Genomic DNA, 14,536 nt, shown 5'->3' with positions numbered 1-14,536 from the left:
ATGTTCATAGCACCAGGGCTGTTGATTCCCAGCTTGTTCCTGCTAACTTACGTTGATGTGCATCTTTGCTTTAGAGGCTCATTTTTTGAGGAGGTCATGAAAGGTCAGTGTGCAGTCAAGAATGACACTGAGATATGTTGGCTTTTCACATAATGCACAATTTCATCACAAGAGTGTTTTATGTGATTCTATTGTCAAGGTGGAAAGTAAAGATTACCAATGCTTGGATTTAGTCTCAGCTGCCACTTGTGGAAGTAGTCTTCCATGATCTTAAGGTGAGATACTAGTTCTTCTTTGAGTGATTGATCATGTAAATTCCAATTAGGTGTGCATATGCCGCGTGCACGGCAGCCGGAAAGATTTTACCTTAGCAGAACCAGTCAGGTCAGTCCAGGAGTCCCCGGGAGTGGTGCCTCCATGGTGCTGAATAATAGGGCCCTGCCAGTCCGCCGCCACCTCAATTCCTTCTTACCGCCTGTGACAGTTAGCCGGAATGCTCGTTGTATCCCTTGCTTCGGCAAGCCCTTTCTGTCCCTTGGCAGTTTTCATCTGTAAATGGTTAGTAATAATGTTAGTTGTATATAGACTTTCATTTGAGTGTGCTCCCCATTTCCCCCCTTCTCCCCTGTTACTGGGGCATTCTAGGTTAAACTTCCTGCTTGAAGTGTTTGGGGGAAGCCCACCAAAAGGACGGCTGCAAGATCCACAGGGGATTTCACCCCAGAACTCAGAAGGAGAGGGACCAGCGCCTCAAGATGCTTATGATGGACGCTGTCCTCCATCCCCATTCAGACTTGGGGAAGAAGGGAGGACTGAACAGAAATATTTTGTTCCCTCTAGGGGGTTCAAGCATTTTTATATGCATCCTCGCTGGACTCCTTAGTTATAGCAGTAGCAAATGAGCAGGAGTGCCAAGATCACCAGGGCCCATCATCAAAAAATCAGGATGCGAAGAAGCTGGACCTCTCTGAATGGAAAATTTACTCCTCCAGAGGGCTCCAGCTCAGAATCTCAAACCACCAGGTGGTCCTTTAGCAGATACAATTTTAACTCCTGTGGGGCTATGGCAAAGTTTACAGCGCTTCTACCAAAGGACTTCAGAGCAGAGTTTTCCTCCTTGGTAGAGGAGGGTAAGGTGGTAGCCAGGGCATCACTCCAGACAGCCCTGGACATGGCTGATTCGGCCGCCCGCACCATGGCCTCCAGGGTGACCATGCGAAGGAGCTCCTGACTAGAAGCATCAGGGCTACCATATTAGGTCCAGGAAACTATACAGGACCTCCCATTCGAGGGTTCAGCCTTCTTTTCAGGAAAAACTGACTCACGGTTTCATAGCCTCAAGGACTCGAGGGCCACCCTCAAGTCCCTTGGGCTGCACACTCCGGCTACGCAGCGGAGGCACTTCAGGCCGTAGTCCCCGCCTCGTTTCTAACACCCTCAGAACAGGTAGGATTTTTCTAGGAAGCGTAATAGGAACAGTAGAAGGAGGCCTCCCCCCTCGTCAGCCCAGGGCTCTGGGCAGACGAAGCAGTCCTCAGGCCAAAAGCAGAACTTTTGATGGTATGCCCGAGGCGATGCACCAGTCGGAACTCTGGATCCATCCTCCTTTACCTTCTCGTGCTGACTATCCCATTTCCACCCTGCGTGGGCCCAAATTACATCAGATTGCTGGGTACTCCATATGATAGAAAGGGGATACTCCCTCCAGTTCACCTCCCCTTTCCACCCGCCCCTTCCCCGTCCCTATTAAGGGACCCTTTTCATGAACAACTTCTCATGCAGGAGGTGCACATGCTCCTAATGGTGGGGGCAGTGGAAGAGGTTCCTCAGGAGCTGAATGGCAATGGGTTTTATTCCCAGTATTTCCTAATACTGAAAGTCAAAGGTGGCCTCAGGCCCCTCCTAGACCTGTGAGACATCAACAAGTTCATAAAGAAACTGAAGTTCCGCATGGTCTCTTTGGCCTCCATTATCCCTTTCTTGGATCCGGGGGACTTGGTATCCGCCCTTGACTTGAAGGACACTTACTTTAATATTTCAATTGGAGGCACAAGTGATCTTCATAAGGGCTACTTTTGACTATCTGGGCCTTCTATGGATTGTACAGAAGTCAACCCTATCCCCCGTTCAGCGGATAGAGTTCATAAGGGTGGTATTGGACTCTACACAGGCAAGGGCGTAGCTCCCAGAGTTGCATTTCCAGTCCCTGTGTGACATCATACGAAGTCTCAGGCAGTTCCCTGCCATTACAGCAAGGAGTTGCCTAAAGTTTCTGGGACACATGGCAGCTTGTACCTATGTAGTTCAGCACGCCAGACTGAGACTCCAACCTCTTCAGGCATGGCTAGCTTTGGTGTATCGGCCTATTCGTGATGGTCTAGACAAAATTGTCACTCTACCTTGACCTGTTCTCGAGTTCCTCCTATGGTGGCTGAACCCGCAAGCGGTGTGTGCGGGTGTCCCCTTTGCCAGACCAGAGCCAGCCTTCTTGCTGGTGACGGACGCATCAGCATTGGGGAGGAGTGTGCACCTTGGAGACCTCAGGACTCAGGGCCTCTGGTCCCAAGCGTAGCTCTCACTTCACATCAACGTCAAAGAGCTGAGAGCAGTCCGTCTAGCATGCCAGACATTCCAAGCCCATTTGGAAGGGAAATGGGTATCGGTCATGATGGACAATACAACAGCGATGTTTTATATAAACAGACGGGGGTGCATCCTCCTCTCCCTTGTGGCAGGAAGGCCTCAAACTATGGGACTTCTGTATAGCTCACTCAATACCCCTGGAGGCATCATACCTTCCCAGAATTCAGAATGAGTTGGCGGGCAGGTCCTTTCAAAGCCATGAGTCGTCTGTCCACCCAGATGTCGAGAATACAGTCTTTCAACAGTGGGGGTTTCCCCAGATAGATCTGTTCGCCACGCAACACAACAGGAAATGTCTAGTTCTGCTCCTACCTAAATCACAGCCCAGACTCCATCATGGATGCGTTCCTCCTTCTCTGGAAGGGACACCTTCTGTACATATTTCCACCCATGCCTTTCATTCACAAGGTATTGCTCAAGGTTCAAAGAGACAAACACTGACTCACTCATGCCTGTCACCCCAATCGGGGTATGGGCCGCCAACCACAGATCTCTAGAGTCCTTTATCCTGGGCCATTTGCTCTAGCTGGTTCCAGGTATACCCCATTTTTATGCTATCAGCCTGAAGGTCGCGTCGCCAGGTGTTTCTTGGACGGCCTCTTTTCCGCTTGCATTGGGGGTTCCACCGCAATGCCTGTCTAGTGATGTTGGTTGGCTGCTTGCGTAGTGTGTCCCCTATCCAACCCCACCTTCTCCTTCTAATTTCTTCCTCTGCTGGAAGTTGATGGGTCCTCTCCAAGAGGTAGATGTTGCTGATGGTGTCTGGCCAGCGGATCTGGAGAATCCTTCTAAGGCAACTATTTATGAAGGTCTGGATCTTCCTGGTGGTTGTTTTAGTTATCCTCCAGGTTTCAGCTCCATACAATAAGACTGATTTCACGTTGGAGTTGAACAGTCTAATCTTTGTTGCCAAAGACAGCTCTCTAGAGCTCCAGATGTTCTTGAGCTGTAAGAAAGCTGCTCTTGCCTTACCGATCCTTGCTTTGATGTCTGCGTCCGTGCCACCCTGTTGGTCGATGATGCTGCCTAGGTAGGTGAAGGACTGCACTTCTTCCAGAGGGCTTCCATTCAGTGTGACTGGGTCATTACTGATGGAGTTAATCTTGAGGAACTTGGTCTTGTCCTTGTGGATGTTGAGGCCAACCTGTGATGACGTGGCTGCCACTACGTTGGTCTTCTCTTGCATCTGCTGTTTGCTATGCGAAAGGAGTGCAAGGTCATCGGCAAAGTCCAGGTCATCAAGCTGGGTCCACAACGTCCACTGGATTCCGTTCCTACGCTCATAAGTGGATGTCTTCATAATCCAGTCAATGACCAGGAGAAAGAAAAATGGCGACAACAAGCATCCTTGTCTGACTCTGCTTCGCACCTGGAAGCTGTTTGTAAGCTGCCCTCCATGGATCACTCTACAGTGTGTGCCGTCATATAAGTTCTTAATCAGGTTGACCACCTTTGCTGGGATGCCATAGTGCCGAAGGAGCTTCCAGAGAGTCTCTCGATCCACGCTATCGAATGCTTTCTCATAGTCAACAAAATTGATGTACAACGAGGAGTTCCACTCCATAGACTGCTCGACTATGATGCGGAGCGTTGCTATCTGGTCCGTGCATGATCTATTTTGCCGGAAACCTGCTTGCTCATCTCGTAGCTGTGGATCGACGGCATCCTTCATTCTCTCTAAGAGGACTCGGTTGAAGACCTTCACTGGCACCGACAGAAGTGTGATTCCTCTGTAGTTGGCACAATTGCTGAGATCTCCTTTCTTGGGGATTTTAATAAGATATCCCTCTTTCCAGTCCGCCGGAATCACTTCTTCTTCCCATATCTTCTCAAAGAGGGGGTACAGCATTTCCACTGAAACATCCAGATCTACTTTCAGGGCCTCTGCTGGAATATCATCAGGTCCAGCCGCCTTCCTATTCTTCATCATAGTGATGGCTTTTCTGATCTCATCTCTGGACAAAGCCTTGGTGATATTGATAGCTCCAGCCTGGCCCCGACAGCACTGGTACACGTCTCTCCTGGAAATGTCCGTGGATAACCCAATCATCTTATCGCTGCTCCCAGACCTGATAACCCAGGGTCACGGCCGCCTCCAGCACCCAAACCTTGAATCTCTTCACCTCACAGCACAGAAGCTCCATGGCTGAACCCAATGGAGTTCACCTGTTGGGGTCCAGTCAAGGAAGTTCTCATTGGCAGTAGGAAACGCTCCATGAGGGCTACCTACCTGGCCAAATGGAAAAGATTCACAATGTCTCCCCTCTCCAACACTCTCGTCCATACCTATGATATTGGACTACCTCCTCCACCTAAAGTGGCAAGGGCTTTCTATATCTTAAGTAAAGGTACACTTGGCTGCTATTTCCGCCTTCCATCCAGGTGTGGAGGGCCGGTCTTTGCCAACCTGATAGTAGCCATTTTCTTAAAGGTCTCAGTAGACTATACCCTCATGTACGACAACCTATCCTGGCTTGGGACCTGAACCTGGTGCTCTCCAGGCTAAGGGGGCCACCTTTTGAACCGCCTGCAACATGTTCTCTGCTGTACCTGGCTGCATGTTTTCTGCACAGGTCACTGGTTGTACGAAGATCACCCTGTAGGGGAGATCACCGTGCAGCCTCTCCACTCCCCACCCCCAGGACACGGACTCAGTGGTGAGGGTGCACCCAACCCTGACATAGCACAAGGCCTGGGCCTGCCCCAGAAACACCCTGGGGCCCTGCCCCTCTGTGCCAGATGCACCAGGTGTGGGGCAGGCAAGCTCAACCAGGCAGGCTCCAAGTGTGGAGGGGCTTGGTGTGGGAGGATCCAGGTGTGTTGAGAGATGATTCTGTGTGGGACAATCTGGGTTCAGGCAGCTCAGTGAGGGCTTTGGATGCACAGAGGCTCATTGGGGGGGAGAGGGGTTCCAGGTGAAGTGGCAATGGGACTCTGCAGGGGCTTCCAGGTGAAAGTGGTTGGGACACAACTGAGGGGTCTGGGTGTAGGGGTCTCAGCAAAGGGGTTTGGGTGCTGAGGAAGTGGGGCTTGGTGGGGTGGGGGTTTGTGTGCAGCTAGTTGGGGGTCAGTGGTGTGGGGATCTGGATGTGGAGGCTCAGGGGTGCAGCTCATCAGGGTAAGGGTTTGAGTGCAGGGGGCTCAGTGTGGGGTCATCTGAATGCAGACATGGGGGTCCGGAGGCAGGAGGTCTGGGTTCAGGGGGGCTCCAGATGCAGGGGTTGAGATTCAGTGGGGTGAGTTTTAGGTATGTAGGGCAGGAAGCGGGGGAGGATGCTGAGCTTCTTGCAGCTGGGCGAGGTTTCTGGGAGGGTCTGACACATCCCCAGCTACTTCTTGAAGGGGAAGAGGAAATCCCGTCCTCGCCTGCTTCCAGCCCAGCCAGGACTAGCAGCTGATCCTGGCTCAGGGTAGGAGCCAGTGGCTGGGGTGTCCCCAGCCCTCTGGTGATTTACCTCTCCACCAGCTGCTCCAGGTGCCAGAAATGATATACCTGCATAGTTAGGGAATGGTACATGACTGCTCTTGCAGTTTCCCTGTGCTTCCCTGTCAGTCATTTTTCTGCGAGGAAGCAAAGAAATCTGTGGGGGACATGAATTCTGCGCACGTGCAATGGTGCAGAATTCCCCCAGGAGTAATCAGATCAGTAATCTGTTTGCAGATTTGGGAAGATAACATTTCAATAGTTGGCTATCCGTTCACATTAAGGAGGTTACCTTTTGGAAGCACAATAGCCAAAAACTTTCTAAACTAAATCTTCCATCGTGTAGGCTTAAATGGTATAAGGTCCTTCCGTCGCTAACTTGTTTATTTGTATTACCATAGCACTTAGAAGTCCTAGTCATGGATCAAGACTCCATTGTGCTAGGCATAGTACAAACACAGAACAAAAGAATGGTCCCAGATCATTAATGAATATGCTGAACAGCACAGGTCCCATTACAGGTTTCTGGGGAAACTGGCCACTTATTCCTACCCTTTGTTTCCTATCTTTTAACCAGTTACTGATTCAAGAGAGAACCTTCCTTGTTATCCCTTGAATACTTAGTTTCCTTAACAGCCTTAGGTGAGGGACCTTGTCAAAGGCTTCCTAAAAATCCAAATACACTATATCGACTGGATCACCCTGATCTGCATGCTTTTTGACTTCCTCAAAGAATTCTAATAAATTGGTGAGGCATGACTTCGCTTTACAAAATTTTTCCCAACAAATCATCTTTGTCTGATAATTCTGTTCTTTACTATAGGTTCAACCAATTTGCCTGGTATTGTAGTTCGGCTCACTGACCATCCTGTAATTGCCAGGATCACCTCTCGAACCCTTTTTAAAAATTGGTGTTATGCTCACTCCCTTCCAGTCATCTGTTACAGAGGTTTGTTTCAGGGTTAGGTTACTTACTACAGTTATTCTGCAGTTTCATGTTTGAGTTTGTTCAGAATAGTGTCATTCTCTCAAAAAAAAAAAAAAAAAAAAAAAAAAAAAAAAAAACCACACACACACACACACACTCTTTTCAGAAGTGCCAGGATTTAATTCCACATATTTTTATATGTGGGATTTAATCCTGGCTCTATTGAAGTCCATAGGGAGAATTCCATTGACTTCAGTATGGCTAGGATTTGACAGTTAAAGTTTTCCTTCAAGATCATACACGGTCCTCCTGTTATGTTTTCTCAAAATCAGTTTAGAATTTGGTAAGATCAGATTTTATATGCATAAAATTCAGGTTTGCGTTGCTGTTAATGTGCTTTACCAAACAGAAAATGTGCGTGGCTGAAATAATTTACTGAAAAGTTTCTGATGTAAAAAAAAGAGATCTTCTTAACGGGATGCTTTCTATACAAGTTCTGGGACCAAGTAATTACTTTAATTATTCCAATGTTTTTGTTTCAGGGAATTTATAAAGCTACTGCAGTTTAAAATTCAGTGCAAAAATTCTGTTAAAGATAATGAAGCTGGGAAAAATCCATGTCCTGTATAGACAGAAATGCATTTTGCTGCAGTATAAATTAGTATTTTGAAATGTTCTTATCTGCAGCTTTGATTTCTATATTTTAGTTTTGCTCTTGAGAAAACTAAAACAAAATTGTTCTGTCTCTTTAAATTATTTAGCCTTTTGAACAATCAGTATGCTGCAACCACTCTTGAACATAGGAAATCTTTCCTCCCTTGAACTTTCGCCACTCAGGATGCAGTCCAGTGGGAGATAGCATTTACTGATTAGTCCTTCCCCCTGTCAGTCAAGTGTGTGTATCTAGCAAGCTGTTCTGTCACCATAGTGGGGCTCTGTCTATGCCTGGAATTGATAGCAGGTAGAGAGAATGCTTTGAAACAGTCCTTATGTGATTTTTAGTTTTACATTTTATTTTGGAAAGGAGATGTCTCGACTCTGGTATGGCAAGAAGGGAAGAAAACACCAAGCAATTAATCATAAATACACTCTGGTAATTTTTAGTGAAGTATTTTCATTTCTATTATTCCTGGCATTCTTGTGATGGTGTGATGCACAATCTAAGCTACAATTTTTGGAAATTTTAAATTTAGAATTTGTTTACAGGATGCTAAATTTGAGATTATTTTTTTTGTCATGTTTTGTATATGCTGTCAGACTAAACTGGACTACTGTATTCGGTTAACTGCTTATGGCTGAAGCTTTTTAATTATTTGATTAGCATTAAAGTCTGTCTTAGGTTTTGTAAAACATTTAACATTTTGTTATCTAAGAGCTTTCCAATAGCTCCAGTAGCACATTTTGTTTTCTTATTTTATTTTAACAAACTGAATTTGTCTTGTGGATAAATAGTGTTAAATCGGTTTTAATAGGCATCTTAAAATATCTGAATTTTATTTACTTTACTTTATTTTATATACCTTTCCAGAAGTTACTGTAGAAGGTGCATGAATACTAAGTACAGAGAATTTCTAAATCTCTGTAGACTCCCAAGATGGTTTTAACAATTAATAGTGAACTTTCTATGCTTTTTCTTCTGGTATATTTAAGAAAATACAGTGAAGAAAATCACTCTTATCTGCTTACAAAGCTTTAGAAGGCATAGTGGAACACTGGGGGAGAAAATATTCTCAGTGAGATTTCCAAAAATGGTAATACCTTTGAGAGATTGAGTTCAGTGCTGGAGTTGTGGTGCTGTAGAATTGTTTGCATTATTAGAGTGTTTCATTCCAACTCTGGTTATAACAAGCTCACTGATGGAGAAAGACCTGTGACTCGTACCACTGTGTTATTGCTTCTCGTTTTCTGATATGTGCTTATAACTTTTTTACCTACCTACTGTTAATTTTCTAATCAGGCTGTAAACACAAATGAGTGTGAAATTAGTTTGTACAGTATGACAAGGACTTGATTTGTAAATGTGTGCTTTCAAAAGTTAGTTTCTTTTTAAATGTGTTTGAAGTCATAAATCTCCATTTAGCAATAGAGGAAAAAAGTAATATGAAAAGCCTAGTTTAGTGTGTGTCAAAAAAAGAGTGAACATTATCACAAGATGATCTGTGGAAGTTCTGGAGAAATGTGAAGTCTATCAAAATATCCTTTCAGTTTCTATATTGCTGTAACATGATCAGAACCCGCCTCTCGTGCTTGCCCCCTTTTCTCTGGCTGATAGTGCCTGCAAACGCAGTTCTTTTCATGGGGGTGCACACGCCTCTCATGGATGTCCCCTTTTCTCTGTTAGATGTGAGCCTTCTTTTCTTTTTTGGGCTTCCATCAGGATGGCACCTGCCTCTTGCAAGCACCCCCTGGCCGCTGGTTCTCTCAGCTGGTCTTCAGCAGCTCAGCCCTCCGGCCAAGCCGCACACACCGTCCCCCCTTCTGGAGTATAAAGTTCCAAGTTCTTATCACAGCCCTGGTATGGGGCCATGGCTCTTAGGCTTCTTCCCAGAGGCACTGTCTTCTTCAGACACCTAGCCAGGACCCATCTTGGTACCTCAACTGGTGTCCTTTTCAGCAGCCCTCCCTAGGCTCAGTCAGCTACCAGATCAACAGGGCTCATCTCAGTACCCTCATCTGGTCTGGCCAGGTTTTGTGCTCAGTCCCCTGGGCTCAGCCTGCCCATACTGACCTTTCGATGGCTCTGCTGCTATTCTATCCAGCCAGCTAGGCGCCTGGCCTTTGGTGGCCTTCGCTGGGCTCAGTTCTGTCTGGTGAGCTCTGCAGTGAGCTATGCACAGTCCTGCTGTTTGTCTAGCCAGCCAGGCACCCCATTCTCCCTAGTCAAGCTCCACACAGCAACTGAAGGCTCTGCTCTGCTGCTTGCCTTTTATCTGGCCCTTCTGGCCCCTCACTGGTCGCTCCAACAGCTCCTCTGACTGGCTGCTCTTCTGCAGCCACTCTAGGCTGCCTGGAGGACTTCTTGCTGCTCTATTCTGGGACACGGTGATGCAGGGCCGCGAGGCCTCCAGCAAGGGGGGTGTCTCTGGAACTAGTCCACCCTGCCACAATTATATATCCTAAATTTTGGAGATCACCATTCAAAATTGTTTTGTTTTGGTTTATTTGTTTGTTTGTTTTAAGTTCAAGACCACCCTATTTAGAAAAAATACTATTCAGTGTTGTGAGCACATCATACTTGAAGACCAACTCTGTGGCTCAGCCAATATCTAACTTCGGTTCTAAAGAAAATGGAGTTGCTATATTTTTTTGGTTTGGCCACCCTCACTTTTATTTATATGAGAGAGGTCAAGCCAAAGGGAAAAAACATAAAAAGAGCAGCTTTCTTTTATTATATAAAAATGAGTCAAGCTGGTGGTGGTCAAGCTGAGGAAGGATAATAGATAGCTCTCACAGACAAGTAGAAATATTTCTGAGGATGGTCTTTCTGGTCTGGGGAGACTGAGGTGTGGATTGTTTTCTCCAGTGAAGCAGCATGAAGTTGATGAGCTGAGATATGACTATTGTAGAAAAAAGGAGCATGGAACAGAGCATCAAGCTCTTCATACTGTACAATACAGAAGGAAATTGGGAAGTTCAAAGAAATAGTGGCAGTGCCTAAACAGGCACCAAAAATTCCTATAGTTTCATTAATGTTCTCGTGGAATTGGGATGAAAGCTCAGCTGACATGGACTAACTTAAATATTCTAGATTTCCAAAATGATTATAATAGTACAAGAACCTAAATAGAATAGTCTTTCTTTCTTGTTGGATATGACTTTCAAGCATCTGCATGATGCAACTTAAAACTACCTAAGGTTATTTACCTGAAATGTTACTGTGGCAACTGTGATGGACCTGAATTGGAAGGGAAATCTTGCCAGCCTATCAGTTTGGAACAGCTTCTTGTTTCAAGAGAGATTGAGCACCTTAGCTAGGTCTTTTTGCCACTGGATGTGAACAAAAGCATTGTCAATATTTCAAGAAAACAGAAAACATCAGCCTCCCACTTTTTACAGCAAATTTAGCTGTAACTTCTCCTTTGTCTTCTTTTATTCCTGTGGTATTATAACATAGTAGAAGATGTTAATAGTGTTAGCATGGGTAAAATGTATAAAACTACTTACTCCCCCAAAGCACTTTGTGTAAAGGCATGAGTCAATACAACAGAACAAACAGTGGGTGTGGTCTCTTTAGTTGGAGTGCTTTGCATAGCTGGAATTCTTTGCAGAGTTTCTATGCAATCTAGCTTGGAAAAAATAAGCATGTTAGTTTAATGCCTGATTTGGGATGGGGGGAGAGGCGGGGGAATAGTGGTATATTCTCAGTAAGAAGTTGTTATAAAATGTGAAAATAGCTTTAGAGATTTCTGTATTTTCATAGGTTTGTGAGATTTACAAAATATGGTAATCCAACTAACAAGTCAAGAATCCTAAACTAATGGTAGTTGCTCTTTGTGTACCTTTTAGTATATTTACTTATGAGCAAATAAGTAATTTTAACATTTAGATACATCTTCTGTGCTTTCTGCTTTGCCCTGAAATATTTAGGAAAGTAATCTGTACATGACATTTTATCTAACCTCCAGCTCAAGCTTAATCTACACTGCACACTTCTTTCAGCAATATTGAGAGTATGTATATGGGTATCCCCTACCCCAACCCTCAGTATAGGGTCAGGCATGGCTGAACTCTAATCTCAGGGTCCCTAGGCACACATGCAGGGTTCAGACCGATCTAGGGTTACCATACGTCCGGTTTTTCCCGGACATGTCCGGCTTTTTGCTAATCAAACCCCCGTCCGGGGGGAATTGCCAAAAAGCCGAACGTGTCCGGGAAAATACCGGCCGGGCACTTCCCCTCCCGCGGCTGCTCTGCTCCTCCCATGACTCTTTGGCTCTGTTTGTTTAAGAGCCGAGCTGCCCGAGCGCTACCGGCTTCGGGCAGCCCCCTTGCCTCCAGACCCCAGCCGCCGGCCGGGCACTTCCCCTCCCGGGCTCCAGCTGCTCTGCTCCGGCGGCGCAGGGTCCGGAGGCAAGGGGGCTGCCCGAAGCCGGTAGCGCTCGGGCAGCTTGGCTCTTAAACAGAGCCGAAGAGTCAGGGGAGGAGCAGAGCAGCTGGAGCCCGGGAGGGGAAGTGCCCGGCCGGCGGCTGGGGTCCAGAGGCATGGGGGCTGCCGGAAGCCCGAGCGCTACCGGCTTCACAGTTTGCCGGACAGCCTTCAGACCCTGCGCCCCCGGCTGGGCGCTTCCCCTCCCGGGCTGCAGCTGCGCTGGGGAAGCGCCGGCCAGGGGCGCAGGGTCTTGGGGCTGCCCGGCAAACCGTGAAGCTGGTAGCGCTTGGGCAGCCGTTTTCGCGTGGCTGGGAGGGAGGAGGGGGAGTTAGGGCGGGGACTTTGGAGAAGGGGCGGGGAATGGGCGGAGTTGGGGCGGGGCCGAGGTGGGGAAGGGGCGGGGCCAGGGCCCTGTGGAGAGTCCTCCTTTTTTTATTTTTTAAATATGGTAACCCTAGACCTATCTGGTGCATCCCCCTCCAAGTGTTGGAACCTTCCAAGCATAATGTTGACTCTTCAGATTCTGGGGTATGTAAACACACCCCTCTCCCACAACTCTACCCCAAATATGTGAAGCTTCTGATTTACAGTCTGACAGTCTTTAGGTCATGCAGCAGTTGTGAAGCAGTTATCACGTGCACACACTTAGCACTAACACTTTTATGCTCTCTTATGCTTAATCATGTAAAGCATAGGAGAGTGCATATCTTACCAGACAGTAAACAGTTGAAACCACAATGTCCCTCACTAGCTTACCCTTAGGGGATCATATGTTTTCCATGAGGCAGGCAGGATCCTCCACCCCCTTGCCTACCCTGCCCTGCTGCAGCTCCCCTCTTCTTAATCTGCTGCTAAATGGCTCTGACCCCAAAAATCCCCCTCTTGAGTCCCTTCATAGACTCTTGTTGGGGTCATCTGCTTCTTTTGGTAACTTTCCGCTGCTCCCAAACTGCCCTCCCTTCTGACAACACTAGGAAGTGTTCTCTCAGCTAGAATAAATGCGTTGTCCCAAGATATTGTACTTTGAATAGAAGAACATTGAGTGCTGACCACGTACCATTCTTTGGCCTGGCAGAGACATGACACAACCCTGTTAACTCCTGGTGTGTCCGCATACATATAGGCTTTCCATGACACGGTAATTCCATGATACAATTAAATAAAATCATCCACAGTTCCGAAGTGGTACAGACAGAACCCCTAAATCATTACAACATCATAGATTGAAAATGTTGTTGCAGTACTAATTAGTATTACTGGTAATTTCTCCTCCCAGGCTTTCTGAAAATTTCCTTGACTTCTTTTATAAATAAACTTAAAAATTTTATACTAATACTGTCTTTTCTGAAATGTGGTATCTTTTAAATCTTAGTGGAATTAGATCATGGATTTTGACCATCTGCAGTCACTTTCCTTTTCTGTTATATTCAGGTATACTTTTCTCCTAGATAAGCGCACATGGTTGTGATGGGTTTTCTCGGGGTGCAACCTGAACTGTGGGACTGCTGAGCCCTCTGTCCCACTCACACTGTGATGCTGTAACAAGCTACAAAACTCTGGCAAGTACTGCACATACACAGACATCCCCAGGAAGGGACACACCCACCTGAGTAACATGAATGCTTCTCCCAGCCACTCATGAACCAACTATAGAGAGGCTCCCCAGCCTTCCACCCTAGAACTGTACCGTCTTGCCCTGGTCAGAAGCTGATCAGTATAAGTTCATTACTCAGTCTGCCTCTCCCTTGGTGTGGAGAGGACATAACTAGTCTTTGCAACCTGAGCTGAGATTTCCCAAGCACTTTAACCAAAACACACTGTTTTAGCTGAAATATAAAACAGATTTATTAACTACAAAAAGATTTTAAGTGACTATAAGTACGAAGCATAGAGATCAAAGTTGGTTACCTAAGAAATAAAATTCGCAATCTGAGTTCTATAAACTAAACAGGATTTGAATCAAGCAGTGTCTCACCCTGATAGATGGTACAAACAGGTCATAAATCTGCAAAACACAGGCTGGAACTCTCTTCCAACCTGGGACCACCCTCCCCAGTTTAAAGTCTTTTGTCCTCTAGACATTTTTTTCAGGTGTTGAGTTGTTGGGGATTGAGGCCAAGTCATGATGTCACTTCCCCTCTTTATAGTTTCTTCCAGCTTGCTGGAAAGATCTATACTTGTGACGTGAGGGATCTGTCCCCATCTGTCAAGCATCTCCATTGTCTATGTGCTCTCTGAGAAGTCTTCATTGTATACAGTTCCTGGGATAGTTGATTCTCTTTAATGGACCATCAGCACATCTGGCTACTCTATTGTTGTACCTGAAAGGCTGGTTGCGGGTGTTCCCAACCTTACAACATATTTCAGTAACACACACATAGCAAATCTTCATAACTTCACCTACGATGATAGCACATTACAGGATGTTAATGTTCAACAGATCAAGACTTTC

At 46.3% G+C, this 14,536-nt stretch overlaps 1 protein-coding gene across 3 annotated transcripts in view; it reads left to right on the top strand.

Moving 5' to 3' along the window:
• Nucleotides 1–14,536, top strand: part of OXR1 (oxidation resistance 1) — a 164,487-nt gene that overhangs the window by 115,384 nt on the left and 34,567 nt on the right. For 2 of the 3 annotated variants that reach the window (XM_065397840.1, XM_065397839.1), the window contains exon 1: nt 8,023–8,088. The exons of the other annotated variant lie outside the window; for it this stretch is intronic. In XM_065397840.1, coding sequence (XP_065253912.1) covers nt 8,023–8,088 — 66 coding nt within the window. Of the gene's footprint in view, nt 1–8,022; nt 8,089–14,536 lie in introns of those variants that run through there. 3 annotated transcript variants of the gene reach the window in all.

This window comes from Emys orbicularis, chromosome 2 (genome assembly GCF_028017835.1).
Source record: "Emys orbicularis isolate rEmyOrb1 chromosome 2, rEmyOrb1.hap1, whole genome shotgun sequence".
Taxonomy (NCBI): domain Eukaryota; kingdom Metazoa; phylum Chordata; order Testudines; family Emydidae; genus Emys; species Emys orbicularis.
Note: the sequence above shows the minus strand (reverse complement) of the source record. Positions and strands in the feature narration are given on the sequence as shown.